Source organism: Leguminivora glycinivorella, chromosome 2, assembly GCF_023078275.1.
Source record: "Leguminivora glycinivorella isolate SPB_JAAS2020 chromosome 2, LegGlyc_1.1, whole genome shotgun sequence".
In the NCBI taxonomy this organism is placed as follows: Eukaryota; Metazoa; Arthropoda; class Insecta; order Lepidoptera; family Tortricidae; genus Leguminivora; species Leguminivora glycinivorella.
Window position 1 is genome coordinate 19,331,194 of NC_062972.1, and position 22,718 is coordinate 19,353,911.

The window sequence follows — 22,718 nt, forward strand, 5'->3', positions numbered from 1 at the left end:
ATGTTGTCAGATTAAGATGTCATTTGAGTGTTGTTTAATAAACATTTATTTATTACAGGCTGTTCACAGGATCTACCACCAGCTGTGTCAGATCCACAGATTCTACGAGGGCAGCATACTGTTTCAGGTAATTATTATTTATAGGATATTTTAATATTTTGCTTTGAAGATACTATAGAGGCTAAACCCTACTGTGTTAGAGATTTTTTTTTTCGTGTATTTTTAAAATATAAAGGGGAAAGTGTGTGTGTTGTTTGTCCAGTCGCCATCAGATATATAAGAGCGCCCGAGGTACTCAAAAATATCTGAACACGCCTCTATTGCCTAGGCGTTAGAGGCGTGTTCAGATATTTTTGAGTACCTCGGGCGCTCTTATATATCTGATGGCGACTATCCAACGGCACAACGGAGTGACGAATTGACGTGATTTTTAAATAGAGATAATTGAAGGGTTGGAGATTGACATAGGCTACTTTGTGTCTCCTTATAACCCCCACTTCACTAAAATAGGAGTGGTAGTATGTATGGAGCATTCCGCAATTTCTAATTTAACGCGAACGAAGCCGCGGGCAAAAGCTAGTTAAGTTAATCAATAAAATCAAAACCTTTTTTTATAACAGTGTCATCCCTGCGGCAACTGGCTGCTGCTGCTGTGCCGAGTCCTCAGGCGGCGCCCGAGCCGCTTGCTGCCACAGGTAACCACTTTACAGACTTGACAGTAGAACGAGGTAGACATCGATTGTACCTATATATTTACTTGATTAACCGCGAACGTCCGGACTTCTTATTCGGTCTCCGTGCGGAATGTTGTGTCTACAAATGTATAGTCTGTACTGTACTCTGTACCTATCGTTCACACGGCGTTTCGCATAAGAGTCAATGAAATCCCCACTTTAAAGCATTTCTCGTTTATCGTGAATGCTATGCTTTCTACTCCAGTATATAAGTTTCAAGTCCCAAACTGGAATTTTGCTATCAGCCACTTTATCGCTCTTGTCTTACAGTCTAGCGCTACTTTAGTGTTAGAGAGGCAAATTAATTAATAGGTAAATTACACATATCGTTTTCAGTGTGATCCACGGGCCACGGGTCTGCTTAGTAACAAGAGCACAATTTCAATAATGTCTTTATTTTATTAAATAACTTATTTCAGGCTCTCCATTGGATCATCAGGCAGAAGTGCTAAAACCACAGGGCCGCGAGGAGCCTAATGTATCAGGTATTTTTTATGCTTTATTTTTTTAACCCCCAACGCAAAAACGACGGCGTGTTATAAATTGTACGTGTCTGTATGTCTGCCTGAGGAATCGTAGCTCCCGAACGGACGAACCGATTTAGATAGTTTTTTTTTGCTTGAGAGCTGAATTAGTCGGGAGCTCGGGAGTGTTCTTAACCATGTTTTGTTAAAATCGGTCCACTATGTCGGGAGTTATTTCAAAATTTTTTGGTTAGGTTATTTGGCTTATTTATTATTTCTACTTGACGCGCGTGACTGCCCAACCCTTATGTCATTAATATGTGACGTTATCTGGGTAAAGGGACCTTGTTGCCGATGGCGCTTATGTCCCGTGGCGTCGTATTTGTACACGAACATCGCTCATACCGCCGTAAGCGCCATCGACAATAAGCTCCCTTTACCCAGATAATGGCACATATTATGATTAGGAAATGGCATATGATTCATAAATAAATATATGTCGCAGCGAGATTTAATCGCGTTAACTACTTGTCAGGTCTGCAAAAGTACCTATTAGAATAAATTCGAACAATAGGTATGTTTATTTGCGTTATTTAAATGAAACTATAAACATTACTGGACTCATACCATACCATGCTAACAGAAATCTTGATAGCCCAGCCTGCATTGATTAAAGTGCAAAGTGTATGTCCCAATTGATAGACGTTACTTATATTCGATCTCGTCATCAGATTTCTTTCAGTCATTCTTCGGATGTATAGTGCGTAAATTACCATACAAATAATTATATGGCTATTATGGATTATACTTTCACGAGTTCAGTTTGGACGTGGTATGAAACCGCTCTAAAGTTCGTTTTTTGTACGGTTTTCTTTTGTGGCTGACTTTGAAAGCCCAAATAATTATGAATTATTAAGATAAAAAAAACGAAATAAGTAATTGACATGATGTGTACTAAGCCTAAAAAACTTTTTGAATGACACTATTTTGTTTAAATTACAGACTCATTACTAGAGCAACGGCCAGTGCTTCGGGAAATCCAAAATATACCATGCCAGTCTACAGTGCCAGGTAAACATAACATAGAAAAGCCCATATGTAGCCATGATTAGGATTTTTAATGCAGTTTTGTAGATATTGAACCTCAGATAATGCCTTTAATAGCCTGGTTTTATTCATTGCAGGCTCAACACGGAACTCAACTGTTTTGAAAGAAACCCCTGATCTACCCGACAAGACTCGTGAATCAGGTATTTTTTAAATCATTGTTACTCCGAATTGAGACTTGTATTTTTTTTCGGGATAGGACGCAAATGAGCAAGCACGTCGCCTGGTGGTAAGCTATCACTGCCGTCCATAGACACCCGAAACACCAGAAGTGTAGGAGGCGCGTTGCCGGCCTTTAAGATAGGTGTACGCTCTTTTTCTAACGTTTTCCGGACCGATACGACAAGTCTTGTGACGAGATAATGACACATAAGAGGATTAGAAATCGAATTAATTCTATTGCATTTTTATAGAATGTATTACTAAAAATAACCTCTTTGTTTCAGGAAACGAGAGTAACCGGAAACGTAAACGTGGTACCAGAGGTACCGATTCCCGACCCGGCCAACGAAAACGAATCGTACCTAGAGTGGCAGCCTTGCCTCCGTACTGTCGCAAAATATACGACGAGTACAAGAAATCCAAGAAGCAGTTGGACTTTATGAAAAGAGCCAAGAGGGCCATGACATTTTCAAAGACGCAATGTTTTGAAAAGTTAACCAGCAACTTAAATCCCCTGGCAAGGAAAATGATTTGGATGCAAATAACCCAAAGCAACAAGAAACAAAAAGGAAGACGATTTACAGAGGAAGAAAAAATGATTTCACTGGCAATCATGAAACAAAGTCCAAAGGCTTATAGATTTTTGCAACAAATATTCATTTTGCCATCAAGGAATACTTTAAATAAATTAACATCAACGCTCAAAGTGCAGCCGGGCATCAATGTTCAAATTTTTGATGCAATTAAGGATCAGGTAAAACAATAACATACTTAATACTTATTTGTGTACTAGGAGGCAAAGTAGTTGTTTAACCTCAACGTGCCAATATTGATACCAGAGCTTGCGAAAGATTCCAATATTAGACTGCGAACGAAGTGAGCGCTTCAAGAAGTGGAATCATGAGCGTTGCGAGGGTTTCGTGGCGAAGGTTAAACAAATTTTGCCACCAAGTTAAATTTTTCAGCACACCAACATGATAAACTGCAAAACGTCAAATGTAATTTTCTCATCCTTTTTTGAAGAATCAATAGAGCATTTACCAGTTGGTGTGGTGAAAATACTATTATTACATTTTCAGAAGACTGAGAGGGCCATGTGGGCGTGTGTTCAATGGTCCTGGGTTCGAATCCCGGTAAGGGCATTTATGTGTGCGATGAGCACAGATATTTGTTCCTGGATCATGGATGTTTTCTGTGTATTGAAATGTATATTGTACTAGAGACTAAAAGTAGCCTATGTCGCTCTCCAGCCCTTCAACTATCTCCACTTTAAAAAATCACGTCAATTTGTTACTCCGTTTTGCCGTGAAAGACCGACAAACAAACGAACACGCACACTTTCCCATTTATAATATTAGTATGGATATACCCAGAACACAACAAGCTTTCAGCAATGAGCTTGCCGCATAGGTTAATTGATTTATTTTGGTTATAATATTTATGACATTGTTTCTTTATTTATTTAATTATACTTTTTGTTACATTAAGTCATTTATTCAATTTCAGGTAAAGAACTGGCCAGTGAACAAAAAGTACTGTTCCATTATATTTGACGAGGTAAAACTGGAACCCGGCTTGGACTACCAAAAGGGGATGGACCACATCAATGGATTTGTCCACCTGAATAAAAAGACCAGTGATTTGGCGGACCATGCCTTAGCCTTTATGGTGCGAGGAGCCATTCACAAGTGGCAACAGCCAATAGCATTTTATTTTTGTGAAGGGGCGACGAAAAATGAGGAGCTGAGAGTGATTCTGAAAAGAGTCATCGGCGCCGTCATAGACACGGGCCTGGTACCCGTCGCGGTCATCAGTGACCAGGGCCAATCCTTCCAGTCGGCCTTAAAGGGTCTCATGGAGGAGACACGGAGCGACCAGATTAAGGCCGGATGTCAGACTGGTAAGATTCATTATTACATTTTTATGAAAGTCGTTTTTTTAGTAAAATGGCACCAATGGGTTTGGTTAGATAGCAGTTGCTTTCGTAAATACTAATGACTTTTCTATATTTTGGGATTTGTTGCCAAAGCGATCTGGAATATGTAAAGATCTGGAAAGTAGGAGATTGTTTTTAACTACATGATCATGATTTGAAGCAATGATTCTAATTATATTTAGACTTGTCCTTTTTAAACTTCGTTGAACTTTAATTACTAATTATAATTGGCTAGTTTCCTGCTAGTCAAATCAGCTTCTATTTAAGAACTGTCAAAACGATTTGCTAATATGGAATTAATATGAAATCGCGAGGAGTGACGTCACGGTCAATTCATTTACTTTATATCTTTCTCTTTGACTTATTAAATAGAAATTATGTTTAAACATAACGATTGTCCGTATTTTTCTTATAATTATGTGGTGCTTTATTTCGTGCACTGCATAAACTATTTTATTTTAAGTATAAGAAACTAGCATATTATATTTAGACACGTCATTTTTAGATTTCGTCATTTGAATTAAATTACTGAATTTATCTGAATACATATTGTTTTTATATTTTTTCAGACGACGTCATAACAATCAAAGGCCACGACATAAGTGTCATTTATGACCCGCCCCACCTCATAAAGGGAATCCGGAATAATTTCCTAACAAAGGATATTAAATTTGAAGGAAAGGTTTGCAAGTGGAGCGACATCGTCGATGTGTACCAGACCGACTGTGAGCATGCCGAGGCTCGGCTTCTGCATAAACTGAACGACACGCATGTGATTCCTGAAAAGATTAATAAAATGAAGGTAAACTAATACTCCGTTGCTTATTTATAGTAGAGATATGAATTCCTTTTTCATTTAAATCGCCTATGCATATATATATTAACGGCTCAGCCACGACATTGGTCTAAGCGCGACAGTGAACGGCAGCCATACGTGTGAATGAAAAGTCCAATCGCTGTGTCTCGCTCCAATCTATGGCCGCCGCTCACCACTGTCGTGCTTAGACCAATGTCGTGGCTGAGCCGTAATAATTATATTTGCAGTGCCCTTACAGGGTTCATAGCTATGCTATACTGACGCTATGCGATTAGTATACTTAGTACCTCCTCACTACATTCGTATTTATGTTATTGAGTGTTATACATAATTTATTTCTTGACAAAATTAAATGCAATGCAAATGTTATGAGATCCGTCAGTATTGCACTGGTTAGTTACTTATATAAACAGAAATATTGTAGAAAACTCAGGAAAATAAAACAGAGAATCAGGAAGGAGTGAGAGATCTTTCCGTTTATAAACGACAGGGAGCATCATAACAGTATAAAAAATAATTTTGCAATCATTTTACAGGTCAAGACTTGCACACGAGTTCTGAGCAATACCGTGGCGTCCGCCTTATCGTATACGTCAAAATTTTGTAAGTATGCCACTCTTCGCCCTTTCGCTAAACATGCGCGGCCCGTGACGGGAGCGGCTCTCGGCCCGCGTGCAGCGCGCTGGAGCAGGCAGCGGCGCATGTAGCGCTTCACATTACAAGCTGCAGTCAGAGCGCCTAAAAACACGCCAGTGCGGCGGAGATTTTCGTATCTATTATGGCTGCATGCATAATTTTAGCTAGATTTTTAGCGCCCTCCGGATTGAAAGTCGCACGCTCATACCTTAGGCCACTAGCGCTTTCTTATACTAGGTAGTACCTAGTAGGTACATACTATGCACTATATCTCAGTGCACACAATATCTCAGTTCTGCAATGGAATTCGACTTGGTGCCTATAAAATGAAATAAAGTAGTTTTAAAGACTATAAATTTATAATGTTCCAACTCTCATGTTTGTTGCTTTTGGGGCGATGCTGGCCATAGTATTTTGAATATTAATCTTCCTTTGCCGTACTGATTGCGATCCTACTGTCTACATACATACATACATACATACAATCACGCCTGTATCCCATAAAGGGGTAGGCAGAACACATGAAACTACTAAAGCTTCAGTGCCACTCTTGGCAAACAAGGGGTTGAAAGAAAACGAAACTGTGACATTGCAGTGACAGGTTGCCAGCCTCTCGCCTACGCCACAATTTAACCCATATCCTACTGTCTAAACAATATTAATTACGAAAACTAGCAGAATGACCTAACAATCAGTAGATCAATGGCCCATTTCACAAAACTACAAGTCACAAAATTACAAGTGGGGGTCCTTTTTCATCTTGTCACATTGGATAGAGACTTCCACGTATAATTGCTTCGCAAAACGAGCCACGGCACCACGTTTGATAGTAATCGATAAAATGTTCATGTTTCTAATGCTTGTTATGTATGTCACTGATGCCGTGGATGCCGAAAAATTAAAAAGGCAATTATAATATTCTTAAATGGGTATTATTCAGTTAAATTGTCATCGTTTAACGCGATAGTTATTCATGCAATCCGATTCCATAGTTTTTATTTCTTTATACTAAATTTGTTAAATGTCACAGATACATTTCGTTACAGTGTACATACATAATACATATAGTGAAATACTAATACTATTTTTGTTTGCAGCTCACTACTCGGATGGAAGAAAAGTGAGTGAGACGATGAAGGACACTTCAAAAGTGGTGTCCTTTTTTGATGAATTATTTGACTCGTGCAACGGAGCCACACTCAATAGCAAAGAAGCAGGTGGGAAATCGCTGAAGAAGGCAGTCACAGAGAGCTCGCAGCACCACGATTTCTGGCGGCAAGCAATTAAGAAATTGGAGACCATAAGATTTATTGATGCTATACGGGGTGATGTATCTGTGCCTTCAATAAAAAATTGGATCGTAACTTTAAAAAGTTATATAAGGCTGTGGCAGCTTTTTAAAAACAAAAATATAAAAATAATGCGCCCAAGGTACTTCAATTCCGACCCCATTGAAAATTTTTTTGGGCAAGTACGGGCGTACAATTATCGCAGTAACGACCCAAGTTGCCACAGCTTTATAAGCACGTTCAAATCGCTGTTGATCACCAGGTTCATTAAATTTCACTCGGCGGGATTCAACTGCGAAGAGGATTCTGGTGCTCAGTTAATAAATATAAAAAAATTGTTTGAGGCGAAAGATCAAACACAAACAGAGACCAGTAATCCTCTTGACAGTTCAAGTATCGAATGCGATCTTGAAAGCGTGCAAGCACAAGTACGCCGTGAGCGCTTGAATGTACACTCACGGGCATACACTGCGGGATGGGTAGTCAGGAAAATTTTGCAAAAAAATAAATGCGAAAACTGTTTCACTGATCTGACTGCGCCCCAAGAAGGGCCCTGTCACAGTTGGATCAGTGAAAGGGAATATAATTCCATAAAGAAAAAAAAGCTGTCGTACCCATCGGAGTATGCCGTGAGGATGTTTGGCGATATTGTAAAGGAGTCAAATGAATACCTGGAGAGGCAGCCCCATGTAAATAATATTTCAGAAAATATTAAAAGGCACATCCTCTCCAAGTATTCATTCGATTTCCTCAAATGCGCAGCTCACAAGACAGTTGTGCTTGACACACTACTGACTGCCAGTGTAAAGTTGTCGATATTTAACTGGTGCAACATAATTAATAAAATATTGAAAGGCACAGATATTTGTAGATTAAAGGATAATTTGCCTCAAACGCAAAAAAAAGCATTTATAAAATACAGAAAAAAGTTAAAAAATAAACAAAAATAACTATTATTTTGTTTTATTTCTACATTTAACTACCCATGTAAAACCTAAACAGAAATACATGACATTACCCCTTGCATATTACAATGCAGGGTAAAAGGTCATGTATTTCTGTTTAGGCTTTAAAACTAATTTTCGAAAAAACTAGTACCACAACCGTGAATGGCTTAACCGTTTAGCCCCTTTGCCCAAATATTCACTTGTAAGTATTAAAAAAAAAAAGAACAGTCCGATCAATTCTAAACTGATCTCGAGGATTCTTATTGGCTAAAATAGCTCTATGACAGTTGTGCGTCTGATACGTAGTATCTCTTATTAGTCTGTGGGGCGCGTGTGACGGGCCAGAGAAACCAGGGCCTTAGGGCTAGGTGATTATCGCCGCGCCGCAGAGGACGCGCTGAGGGGGGGCGGTGCCTACAGCAGTTGTAGTTGTATGCATACCTAGCTCACGCACACAGACGCGTCCGCTGGCGCCGCCAGGGGCGGCTCACTCCGCTATCCTATCGCCGCGCTACAAGTATATCCTGGCGGCCGCGAGCTGTGGCCGCGAGTTCGCGGCCTACTCAGGGGTGGCACACATTCTCACGGAATGCACGTTCGCACTTTCTATTGTTACTTTACGTCGCGAGGTTTTTTAAGCGATGTCCGCGGGTGGAATGGCTAATAATACTTAATTAAATAGACATGTTGAATAAAATAAATACCAAAAGATATTCTTATACCTACAGATCTACTACTGATTAAGTCCCACGGAAAAGTTCAATAAGGCTTGTGATGTTGGAACCTTGAACAAAAATATATAAATACAGCGTATATACCTAGAAAGTACTCAAGACTTGAATATAATAATATAACATTTAATGTGAGTATTAATTCGTTTGGATCCATTGGTAACCCTATCACCGGACGCCGCGCACGTGCGGCTCGTTTCTTTGTAAGAATGTTGTAGGTATTTAAAAAGGCGGCATTTCGGAAACATCAAAGCAGTGCAGTGGGCCTTCTTTACTTGTGCTATTATATATTCTGTGGCGCCGCGCCGGTGTCCACGTGCGCTCTCTGCAGTGTGCGCTGCCGCTGCCACGAAACGTTTACCTACTCCGTGTAATACTGATAAAAGAAAGTATTGACGTGAATTCACACGTTTCGGAAATGACTGTAGGTATTTTAAATATTTTAGCACAATATGTTTTTTGCCTCTTATTGCCTATTATACAATATATACATACCTACTATGGCAACTCTATCACAGCGCAGAATATGCAGAAGCCACATGGTGGTCTGCGACAGAAACTCAATAGACATTTTTAGAGTTTTTAAAATAAGTACCTAAGTAGGTACGTGAAGTAACATGGTAAATTAAAAAAATATCGTTAGATACTTATTGCGAAGGTGTAAACAATTTCCTTCGTTTTGCCACATATCAATAATTACCTATCTATATTAAAAGTTATCAAGCCGATAAAGTTCGGTTGTCCCTTTCCGACGTATTGGTGTGATAGAAAGGGACAAACGAACTTTATCGGCTGGATAACTTTAGTACTTATACGTTTATGAATTTATAGCTACGAAATTTTACATAAAACACCTACTTTAAAATAAAATAAAAAATGTTGAATTTGGTTAACATTATAAAAGACCTCACGCAAGCTGTGCTAATTAGTTCGCGAATTCGTCGAGAGGTGGCGCTAAACATAATTATGCTCATTAGAGAACCTTCTTAGAACTTCTAGCCTAGCCCAGTCTTTAGACTTATGTGAGTAACGTAAAAGTACCTAATTGTTTTGTAGGTACGGAACCCTCGGTGGGCGAGTCCGACTCGCACTTGGCCGGTTTTTTTTTAAACCCCCTTAGGAGTAGAATTTTCAAGATCGCTTCTTAACTCTTGTGCAGTTCAGAATGTAACATAAAGTGCAAATTTAAACTTTGTATGTTTTGTAGTTTCGGCTCTGCTTTGATGAATCAGTCCGGACTCAGGACACATTGCGTTCATATAATATAGATAAATGGCACTGCTGGAAAAAGAAACAGCGGCCATCTACTAAAAAGATGGGTAAACGACATCGTCAAAGTAACGCGCAAAAACTAGCTCAGACTAACACAAGACAGAACCGAGTGGCAGAATTTGGAGGAGGCATATGAAAGGCCCAATGAACAAACTTGAAACAACAACATTTGTACCTACCTATATTTTTAATGGGAAATAAAAAAGGCTTTATTATTATTATATAATAATATAGATAAATGAGCAAGCATGCTACACGGGCGGTTCTACAAGGCCCTCACGGGACCCGATGTAGATCTGCTCGCATCGGTGAACTGGTTACGATTCGGGGACCTCTTCGGAGAAACCGAGGGTTTTGCCTGTGCAATTGCGGACGAAGTTATGATGACGAACAACTACCGAAAATATATCCTGAAGGACGGTACGGTCGACATTTATCCGGCATGATGCCGCCGTCCCGGAGAGTCACTCAGGCATATCATTTCCGGTTGTTCTCATATTGCTAATGGCGAGTACTTGCACAGACATAATCTCGTGGCCAGGATTATTCACCAGTAACTTGCTCTTCAATACGGCCTTGTGGACCGCGAAGTACCGTACTACAAGAACTTACCTGCGCCAGTTCTCGAAAATGGTCGTGCCACGCTCTATTGGGATCGATCTATTATCACTGACAGGACTATTGTAGCCAATAAGCCTGACATTGTGATAATAGATCGACCGCAACGCTGGGCCATGCTCGTTGATATCACCATCCCCCATGATGAGAATCTCATGAAAGCCGAGAAGGACAAGTCCAGTAAGTACCTAGACTTGGCTCACGAGATAACCGCCATGTGGTATGTTGATTCAACGATCATTGTTCCGATAGTCGTTTCAGCGAACGGTCTCATAGCGAAAAGTCTCGACCAACATCTTAAGAGACTCGCTAGGTGGCTGGATCAAGGGCCAGATGCAGAAGGCGGTGATCTTAGACACGGCGCGGATAGTCCGACGGTTCCTCTCTCTGCAGCCCTAACCACCGGCAGCTTGGGCCCTACCCCGCTGCTGACGGCACCCTAGCACAGTGTGGGATCAGACCTCATTTTTGACCATGGTCTTTTTATTGTAAAAACCGGTAGCCTAGACCAAAACAATGCTACGACTAAAACTCCCGAATGTCAAATATGACTAGTTTACGAGAAATAATTTTTTGAAATTTAGGGCAAATGTACCCGAAAATTGACTAAAACTCAAAATATCCTGAGAACGGTATCGATTATCAAAAAACACTTTTAAGAGAACTTATAGAACTACCAATATACTATCGTATGAAATAATCAGCACGGTCCTAGCATCATTCATATCGGTATTAGAACCAAATTAGTCATTTTCTATTTTGATTTTTTTCTCGAAAGTTCCTATATATTAGCATTTCTTTTATTTTTTTACTGAAAGGTGATTAGCTTCCCTATATGCTATAATTTTTGCACTAAGCAATTCCATAGGATCTAGAAATTATGGTGTGTTTAAACGTCCCATATAAAATCCCCATAGAGTAATTAAGCACACCATAATTTCTAGATCCTATGGAATTGCTTAGTGCAAAAATTATAGCACATAGGGAAGCTAATCACCTTTCAGTAAAAAAATAAAAGAAATGCTAATATACAGTAACTTTCGAGAAAAAAAATCAAAATCGAAAATTACTAATTTGGTTCTAATACCGATATGAATGATGCTATTACCGTGCTGATTATTCCATACGATAGTATATTGGTAGTTCTATAAGTTCTCTTAAAAGTGTTTTTTGATAATCGATACCGTTCTCAGGATATTTTGAGTTTTAGTCAATTTTCGGGTACATTTACCCTAAATTTCAAAAAATAATTTCTCGTTAACTAGTCATATTTGACATTCGGGAATTTTAGTCGTAGCATTGTTTTGGTCTAGGCTACCGGTTTTTACAATAAAAAGACCATGGTCAAAAATGAGGTCTGATCCCACACTGTGCCTAGGTTAGGTTTTTTATAATATGTTTATATGTTTTTATATTGTTTTGTAAATGTTTTTATATTTCATTTTTATATGTATACATATTGTAAAATACCTAGCCTAAGAATGAAAATAAATACTGAGAAAAATAGATAAATGAATACTAAAACAAGTAGGTATTTCTTGAATGCATATAAATGTTGTTCAAACTTTCCGTACTTTAACAAACAAATGCATTCACCGTAAGATAATTCTAGAAAGGTATTCATCATGCTGGCGGCGTGTAATAATAATTTCAAACTCTCATCATTTATAACACTCAAAACTGTCGAGAGAAAACGAGTCCGTGAAGTCATACAACTACCTAACAACTAACTTCGATGTGGGTAACTTGTAAAATACGGTCTTTTTAATACGACACAAACTTTTTTGTACATTGGTGAGTTTATAGACTGAAGGTCATCTTTTGGGATCCTTGCTATCAAAAAAGTAACTAGAGGTTGGGTATGCTTATGCAGATTCCTTTTGTTCTAAGGCCAATGTTGATTTATAAATACGTTCTACGTATATTATATTATATTCGTCGGGAATCATATGATAAAAAGGTATAGAGAACATGGTATACTAATGGGCCCGTTAAAAAAGGAGGATGCATATATAGATATTTTTGGTATCTTTCTAAGTTTATTACAACGAAAACAAATGAGAACAGATTTCTTTTCAGCTAGAACTTTATCTTTATATAATTTTTAAGAAAAAAAAACCGTCGCCTTTCGGGTTCTGGTGAAAGCTACTTGCGAATGTTGGATTATGTAGAAATGTGTAAGTATTTTTTAAAACTGCTTTTAATGCTTTAATTATTAGATGGAAACACAAATGAATATACGTATAACGTTAAGGTTTGAGGAGTTTCCTCAATTCCTCATGAATCCGATTATATTATAAGAAATCGAAGCTTGACAAACTTTGACTTCAAAACATATGCTTAACAAACATAACTAAATAAATGTCACTGTTCTGAACTTAAATGCATGCTTTTCTTACAAAAATACCAAAGTCACTATGAGTGTGCCGTTCAGGTTTGAGGAGTTTGGTTCTGGCCATCATCAGCAGTTCCACTGCACCAAATGTCACTGTTCTGGACGAAAGTGCATGCTGTTCTTATAAAAATACCAAAGTCACTATAAGTATGCCGTTCAGATTTGAGGAGTTCGGTTCTGACCATCATCAGAAATTCCACTGCACCAAATGTCACTGTTCTGGATGAAAGTGCATGCTGTTCTTATAAAAATGGCAAATTCACTATAAGCGTGCCGTTCAGATTTGAGGAGTTTGGTTCTGGCCATCATCAGCAGTTCCACTGCACCAAATGTCACTGTTCTGAACGAAAGTGCATGATGTTCTTATAAAAATACCAAAGTCACTATAAGCGTGCCGTTCAGATTTGAGGAGTTCGGTTCTGACCATCATCAGAAATTCCACTGCACCAAATGTCACTGTTCTGGACGAAAGTGCATGCTGTTCTTATAAAAATGGCAAAGTCACTATAAGCGTGCCGTTCAGATTTGAGGAGTTTGGTTCTGGCCATCATCAGCAGTTCCACTGCACCAAATGTCACTGTTCTGGACGAAAGTGCATGCTGTTCTTATAAAAATACCAAAGTCACTATAAGCGTGCCGTTCAGATTTGAGGAGTTCGGTTCTGACCATCATCAGAAATTCCACTGCACCAAATGTCACTGTTCTGTACGAAAGTGCATGCTGTTCGTATAAAAATACCCAAGTCACTATAAGCGTGCCGTTCAGATTTGAAGAGTTCCGTTCTGGCCATCATCAGCAGTTCCACTGCACCAAATGTCACTGTTCCGTACCTAAATGCATGCTGTTCCTTTATTAACACAAAAATCACCATATGTATGCCTTTCAGATTTGAGGAGTTCCCTCGATTTCTCCAGGATCCCATCATCAGAACTGGGTTCTGAGAAAAATGGGACCAATCTGTATGTATATACATTCAATCAAAAAAAATTTTTCAAAATCGGTCCAGGAACGACGGAGATATCGAGGAACAAACATAAAAAATAAAAAAAAAAAACATACAGACGACTTGATAACCGTCCTTCTTGAGATATGAGGCGACGGTTAATTAGTACCGACCTGTTTGGCCTTGTATTTAGTGACCTGATCTATGGTTGAAATCCTGGCCATTTATTAACCGTCGCCTCATATCTCAAGAAGGACGGTTATCAAGTCGTCTGTATGTTTTTTTTTTTTTTTTTTTTTAATGTTTGTTCCTCGATATCTCCGTCGTTACTGGACCGATTTTGAAATTTTTTTTTAATTGAATGTATATGTCGCAGGGAAATGGCCATAACAGAGGTTTGATCAAATATCTTAGGGATATGATCAAATCACGCAGGATGTCAAAATGACGAATCCATTTCATCATTTCTCTAGAAAATTTCAGTCATTTGACTAAATCCCTGACTCTGTTTAGTGAAATCACAAAATCGGTCAATAGACACGCCACTTTTTGTCATTTCACTAGATTTGTTTAGGGATTTGATAAAATCACTGAACCACGACAGTAAGTTGACGAAACGTACTCAAAAAGTGGACTAGTTTTAACATTTCGCTAAACAAATTCAGGGAAATGATAAAGTCTCAACTGGTATATGGTGATTTGATCAAATCTCTGGACTGGTTTCGTGAATTGACGAAGGCAAGAATCTAATATATCCAATTTGATTTATTAACTTCTTGCCTTTGTCACTTGATTTGATTAAATCTCTAACTAGATTAGCGAATTGGTAAAATAAAATGTCAAAATAGGTATTAAACTTCTTTTTAAAACCAGCTATTTTAATCATATACTGGGTGGTTGTAAACTGAAACATAATTATATGTATGTCTATCAAAGAATATAATACATGTCTATCCCATCATGGAAACCATAGGGTATTCCGGACCTTTGGGAGGCATGCGCGGAACTGAAGCCAACATGTAGAGGCCCTTTTGGCACTTTAATGAAATGTAAGGGGTACAACGAGCAGATGATGCCCTTGTCCGTGTCATGGGACAAACGCAGAGGCAGCACCCGCCAGGGTGTAAGGACTATTTGAGAGTTAATGGAATCTAAATCTAACAGAACTCCCCAGGAGCACGTGGGTACGTGAGGTCGCTGTTCCCCAACAGCTCGCCACAAACTGCCCCGGCATTGACTGACTGCACTGGTAAAATTAGTGGGCGATTTCTGTACAGAACTTATTTTACCCTGCTATCTGATCCATGAAGACATTTTAAGTAATTTAATCCGTTTAAAGAGTTTTTTTTTCTATAAATACGAAAAAAATTACAATAAATGAAGAAACAAAGCTAAAAGCGTTTCATTTTTAATTATTTTCTTATTTAATAGAACATTTTGACTTTTCACTGAACTTGTTTAGCGAAATGATAAAACTAGTTGACTTTATAAGCTCGTTTGTCAACTTACTGTCGTGGTTCAGGGATTTTATCAAATCCCTAAACAAACTAGTAAAATGACAAAACGTGGCGTGTCTGTTGGCCGATTTCGTGATTTCACTAAACAGACTCAAGGATTTAGTCAAATGACTGAAATTTTCTAGAGAAATGATAAAATGGATTAGCCATTTTGACATCCTGCGTGATTTGATCATATCCCTTAGAGATTTGATCAAATCTCTGTTTTGGCCGTTTCCCTGCGACATATATGCATACAGATTGGTCCCATTTTTCTCAGAACCCAGTTCTGATGATGGGATCCTGGAGAAATCGAGGGAACTCCTCGAATCTGAAAGGCATACATATAGTGATTTTTGTGTTTTTAAAGGAACAGCATGCATTTAGGTACGGAACAGTGACATTTGGTGCAGTGGAACTGCTGATAATGGCCAGAATAGAACTCTTCAAATCTGAACGGCACGCTTATAGTGACTTTGGTATTTTTATAAGAACAGCATGCACTTTCATCCAGAACAGTGACATTTGGTGCAGCGGAATTGCTGATGATGGTCAGAACCGAACTCCTCAAATCTGAACGGCACGCTTATAGTGACTTTGCCATTTTTATAAGAACAGCATGCGCTTACGTCATAGAACAGTGACATTTGGTACAGTGGAACTGCTGATGGTCAGAACCGAACTCCTCAGATCTGAACGGCACGCTTATAGTGACTTTGGTATTTTTATAAGAACAGCATGCACTTGCGTCCAGAACAGTGACATTTGGTGCAGTGGAACTGCTGATGATAGTCAGAACCGTACTCCTCAAATCTGAACGGCACACTCATAAGTGACTTTGGTATTTTTGCAAGAAAAGCATGCATTTAAGTTCAGAACAGTGACATTTATTTATTTAGTTATGTTTGTTAAGCATATTGAGTTTTCAAGTCAAAGTTTGTCAAGCTTCGATTTCTTATAATATAATATCGGATTCATGAGGAATTGAGGAAACTCCTCAAACCTTAACGTTATACGTATATTCATTTATGTTGCCATCTAATAATTAAAGCATTAAAAGCAGTTTTAAAAAATACCTACACATTTCTACATAATCCAACATTCGCAAGTAACTTTCACCAGAACCCGAAAGGCGACGGTTTTTTTTTCTTAAAAATTATATTAAGGTAACGGCGGCTATCAACGCGGGTATCGAAATCGACGTCCATTACCGCCGCATTTGCAAATACGCATTTTATAGGCAAACCGACCAATTTCTTAAAAAAAGTTACTCACACAAAGGAAGCCTGTTTAGTTGACTAACGCACATATAGGCGATAGAGAGTGTGAATGAAAGAAGACGCTCGCTATTTGACAGTTTTTGCCACGGGGCCGCGAGAAGAGGTTGTGTCATACTGACGTGTGACGCTAAACCTAAGTGAACTCCAATCTCATTTAGTAGTTTACGTAATAATTATGGCAAACAGGTGAAAGTTATGCATTTCAAATTATTGTTTATTGTTTTCTACATGACTTCTGAGTACTTTTTACGTATTGTTTAGCCTGGAAATGTGTTTAAAGTGGAAATTAAAAGACAGCGGTGAAAGGCGCCATTTCGTGAGTAGATTCTATTACTGTGGTATACCACGGTAATAGTTAAAGTAGTGATATTAGTTCTTTTTGCTTTATTTTAAGTATATGTGATCAGTTATATAATGTCTTACAGTTGCTTCAATCTTGATCTATTCACGCTATCAAAGAACTATTTACGCGGTATGAAAATTATTCAACAAAACCTTAATTTTTAGCAAAAACTTCATGACTGATTTCGTAGTTTCTATGAAAACCGTTAATTTGTCAATTTTTTAAACATTGACATAAAGTCTGATGCTTACTTACCAGTTATGTAAGCTTGGTTTAAATATAAGGTTGCAATATTTTATTTTGATTTGTAATGAAAATACATCTGTATGACTTTGTTTTTATGGGTCGGAATTAGATTTTATAATACTCCAATTTATGCCTATTACCGATGGTACGATCAGATAACCCTCGGTAATAGAATATATAAGAATCTATTACCGATCCATGCAATATTTGTTTGGGTCGGTAATGGGTTCCTATAGAAGTATCTATTACCGAGCGACATATTAGTCTTGTATCAAAATATGATATTTAGTGTACCGTAAGTACAGATTTCTTAGGTGAAACTGAGTCTTCTGTGGGTATTCATAAAGGAGGATAGTATAGGTATATGTATTTGTCATAATTTGTATATTCAACCGTCGGTATTAAGCTCCGAATTTTGAGATGGGTTTCTATTTACCGATGGCAGAAAAACACTGTCATTCATACCCTCGGTAATGAAATCTCAATTCGCGTTAATAGAACTGCAACCTGTTCATTACCACGGTAATAGAAAATTTAGGTATGTTGGCTTCAATAATCATTTTATGACATATAATAAACTAAAATGATCCTAAAACTCTTCAAAACTAATAGTTCAATAAATACTCTTCCATAAAAAAAATATTTGTGGTCGTTAATGAGCTTTGATACCCTTAATTTTTTGGTATCTTTTGAAATCTGCTTAAGTACCACGTTAATAGGCGCCATTACCTTAAGTAATAAAAAGATTTTCGTATGAACTACTTGAACACCGATTCCTTTAACTTCTAATTTAGGTACAGCCTGGCAAAAAATATAATACCTAGGGGCGCCACTGTAAATCGTTTTGCATGTAGCAACTATTTAGTACTTTTGTACCTATAAGAAAAGTAAGTGTTGCTATGATAAAAAAAATAGCTCGATTTCTACTCTTTTTGCCAGCTGCACTATTTGAATTTTACAATACGTTCCAGTATAAATATAAAGGTTTTTTTCATATTTCCTTTCCAGGTGCCTTCGTATTAGACCACGAGATACCTTACCTGGGGTGGTACTACAACGCGTCCAACATCGTCGCTTTATTCGAAGGGGAGAGCGGGGTGCAAGCGAACGGCGAACTCGGGTCGACCCTGCTGCTCAACTGCCACTACGACTCTGTGCCTTTTGCGTTAGGTAGGTACTGTTTTATACCAAAAGCCTTAAGGTTAGACCACGAGTTAGACTTGAGGAGTACTATATTGTACATCGCTCCCCACCTTCTCTCAAGCTCGCTATGTTGTAAGACAGATTGATCGCAGGCTAGACTGTCATGCCACAGAGGGCGAAACGCCGGAGTGGGGTTTAGTGGGTAAACCTCTTTCCCTCCCTCTCGATAAGAGAGGGGGCCGAAGGAGGAGTCCCACACACCTCCCCATCAAGGCCTTCCCGCGGCTGGGGGACGGTGCGTAACACATTCCCCACTCCGACAAAAAAAAAAAAAAAAAAAAAAGGCTAGACTGTCATGTAACTCTGCATTGCTTGGGTTACTTAATAACGCAAATTAATCGGACGTCCGAGGTTGTGGCTTGGACGATCCTATTGAATCGGACTTGTTTGTTTCCAAACAGATCAAATCAACTCAAGGGTCAAATCAAGGGTGAACAGGCATCTTCTGAGCGAGCTCACTCCATCGTAGGCCACGTCTTTGCCTTTGGCTAGTCTGTGGCCAAGAGTAAGCCCATTTACAATAATAAAAAAAACAGATACATAACTGGCAAAATATTCAGTAGGATACAGGAACTCATAAAACTATATACCTATCTTGTACTTGTGTTCGAAACCAGTGGTGTTGCGTTTTGAATTCAGTTTTTTTATAGCTCGCTTATGTGTCCCACTGCTGGGCAAATGCCTCTCCCCGTGATTTCCACAACTCCCGTTGGTGTGCTATTTCTGGCCTATTAATCATGAAGGTGTCAAGATCGTCCCGCCCCGCGCCTTCTCCGTCTGGGCCTGCCACGTCCGCACTTAACTCGCGGCATCCACATTCAGTTCGAAAATAATACTAGTACGTTTTCCTCCTTATCCAAACTGATGTTGTATTTCTGTTTAATTGGTAACTATTCCTTTCAATTTGCAGGGGCATCTGACAACGTAGCTTTTTGCGCGATATTGGCAGAGATTCTGCACCGCCTGTCACAGAGGACGACCAAGTTCAAACACAACCTCATATTCCTGTTCAACGGCGCCGAGGAGAATGGTCTCCAGGTATAACAATCAAGACATGTGAATCTACAATGAAACTGAATGCCTTGTTGATAAAAAACAGTTCTAAGTGAGGACAGGGGGGTTACCATGACGTGCTAAAGCCGTTCAGTTTAGGTTGAGAGAGAGGGACGGAGCTATGTAACTGCTATAGCTGTATCCCTTTCTCTCAACCTAAACTGAACGGCTTTAGTACGTCATGGTAACCCCCCAGGACTCGCACGTGACCACGAGGTGACTAACGACAGATACCAAATGTATGAAAGACCTTGAGCAACCGGTCGTCGACTCGCAGTGTCACTGAGTGTGCGTGTGCCTAAAGACTAACGAGCTTCTTCGAGACGCTTTTCTAAAATGCCGCATTCTCCATTACAGTAGAGAAGTAGAATCTTCAGTTTGAGAAAAAGTCTGAACTACTACCCTCTTTCACTTGTACTTAACACAGCAAAAGAGAGTGTACAATTAAGTTTCTAATGGGTTAGCAACGCACATGTAAGCACACTTCTCGAGTTGCAGGGGTCGGGGACCGTTTTCCATCAGGCGGACCGTATGCTTGTTTGCCACCGATGTAGTATAAAAAAAAAACTTTACTAACCTTGTGTTTTTTTTCTGTTTGCAGGGCGCGCACGCGTTTCTGCAACACCCTTGGGCCCGAAACATCACAGCCGTTGTCAACCTCGATGCGGCCGGCATGAACGGGAAAGCCAATGTCTTCCAAGTAATTGCAAAACAAATTAAATCTTCTTGTACTTTGGTACCTATATTACAGCATGATTTATGGCTTCGTATTATATTGAACTGGACAAGCGATAGTGTAAATGTTAAAACAATGGGTAATAAATAAATAAATATTATAGGACATTCTTGCACAGATTGACTGAGCCCTACGGTAAGCTCAAGAAGGCTTGTATTGTGGGTACTCAGACAACAATATATATAATAGACAAATACATACTTATATACATAGAAAACGTCCATGACAGAAACAATCATCAATTTATTTGTGTGCTCATCACACAAATAAATGCCCTTACCGGGATTCGAACCCAGGATCGCGGCTTAGCAGGAAATAAAATAAAAGTTCAGTCAAAAGAATCGCCAGGCGACACCGTGTTGAAAAAGCGTATGGGATAACTTGCGGCAGACAATAAACGGCGCTTACAAGTTTTTGGAACTATTGTTTTTGGAAAAATCGTTTGGGTTTCTGGAGTCTCTATAGCCACAGTATGGGTCTTAGCCGCAACCAAAACATTGTTTATGACATGATTTCTTATTTGTAAAATTCATGTCATAAGCAACAAGTAGTCGTAATATGAAATAAATTCTTACTTAAATCCTAATACCTGACCAGGGGGTTACCATGACGTACTAAAGACGTTCAGTTTAGGTTGAGAGAAAGGGACACAGCTATAGCAGTTACATAGCTCCGTCCCTCTCTCTCAACCTGAACTGAACGGCTTTAGCACGTCATGGTAACCCCCCTGAATGTTGTATCTATTGACTTTATATTTTTATTACAGACATTGGATCCACGAATCGTTCACGCCTACGCCAAATCCACGAACCGTCCTTCAGCGCAATCGTTGGGTGAATTCCTCTTCGGTTCCGGACTTGTGCCTTCCGATACCGACTTCAGGATATGGCGGGACTACGGCCACTTCTACGGTAAGGATGGTGTATAAGCGTACCCCGGGGTTTTGATTGCGGGAAGGAAGACTGCCCTCCCCCTATTCATAAACGCACTCTAAACTTATCAAGCCGATAAAGTTCGTTTGTCCCTTTCCGACGTATTCGTGTGATAGAAAAGGATTAACGAACTGTACCGGCTTGATAACTTTAGAGTACGTTTATGAATAAGGGAGATAGTCTTCTAGCTTTTACAGACATCGGTTCCTTATGCTAATTGCTTGCATAAATAAATTGTAAATAAGGTACCTAAGTACATCCTGCTAGCATATAATTATAATAAGCAAAATATATAGACCCTAAAATCTTTTTATCGTGTCTGGAATCTTTTTGCATGTGCATCATTGATTTGAAACTTGTTAAATTACGTGAGCTGTCGTTTCACCCTAAAAAGGCATACAGCTGCGAAATGTGCAAAACATGAAAAATACACGGAGCAGTTAACAGAGTTTCTTTAAGCCTGTCCTGCGAGCGTATCACACAAGTTCGATAAACCTTGTCGTATCGGTGCGTCCCTATCGCACTTACTTAGTGCAAAAAAGACGGCCTACGTTATATCGTTCTCTTAACGTTCTCTTTTAATTCCTTTTAAAAGCATATATGTAAAGCATGCTCTCTATCGACAGGCATCGACATCGCGTTCACCAAATGGGGCAACGTATACCACACACGAAACGATAACCCCGACAATCTGCAGCGCGGCGTGCTGCAAGCGGCCGGAGACATGCTGCTCAACCTCGTCACCAACATGGCCGACATGCCTGAACTTGTCGATAAGGTACACTTCCATCAAATATGGACACGTATACAACATTCACACAACCCTGACAACAACAGCGCGGCGTGCTGAAGGCGGCCGGCAATATGATGCTCGACCTTGTGACCAACATGGCCGACATGCCTGAACTTGTCGAGAAGGTACCTATACTTACCTCCCTCAAACGAGTCAAACGGAAAATTAAAGTGGAAACGTATACCTACCAAGACAGGCAGCCGGGGACAAATCACATATACCAACAGGCCTGTATGAACTAGTTAAAAGGGTTCTTGCCGCCCTCAAATTACATATGTACTCGTATTGTAGCACTCATTTTTAGTAACTCGACGACTGTAGTGTCCATTCTGCGTGACGGGGTCACCCCCCTTTAGGTTGGGAGATAGGCTAGATGTGCAAACCGGCCGGGCCCCATCGAAACAAAGAAAGTACACGTCGAGATAATTGAATTGTATTTAAGGGGTTCCCTTTATCTTGCAGAATATCGATTGTCCGAAATACATTTGGCATAGCAGCTTTCGTAGAAACATTTTTACCCGAATGATACTTTTGCATAATTGTACAAATAGCATAACTGTCATATCGCATATAATTTATTTGGCA

General features: G+C 39.2%; 2 protein-coding genes across 2 annotated transcripts in view; one reads left to right on the top strand and one right to left on the bottom strand.

Annotated features, from left to right (window-relative positions):
* LOC125242423 (neurofilament heavy polypeptide-like) overlaps window positions 1-20,366 on the bottom strand; it is a 49,195-nt gene extending 28,829 nt beyond the window's left edge. The window contains exon 1 of the mRNA XM_048151244.1: window positions 20,250-20,366. Within this exon, the coding sequence (XP_048007201.1) occupies window positions 20,250-20,347 (98 nt within the window). The 5' untranslated portion in view covers window positions 20,348-20,366. The remainder of the gene's footprint in view (window positions 1-20,249) is intronic.
* The window catches only part of LOC125242422 (endoplasmic reticulum metallopeptidase 1-like), a 135,659-nt gene that overhangs the window by 17,662 nt on the left and 95,279 nt on the right, over window positions 1-22,718 (top strand). The gene's annotated exons all lie outside the window — the stretch shown is intronic.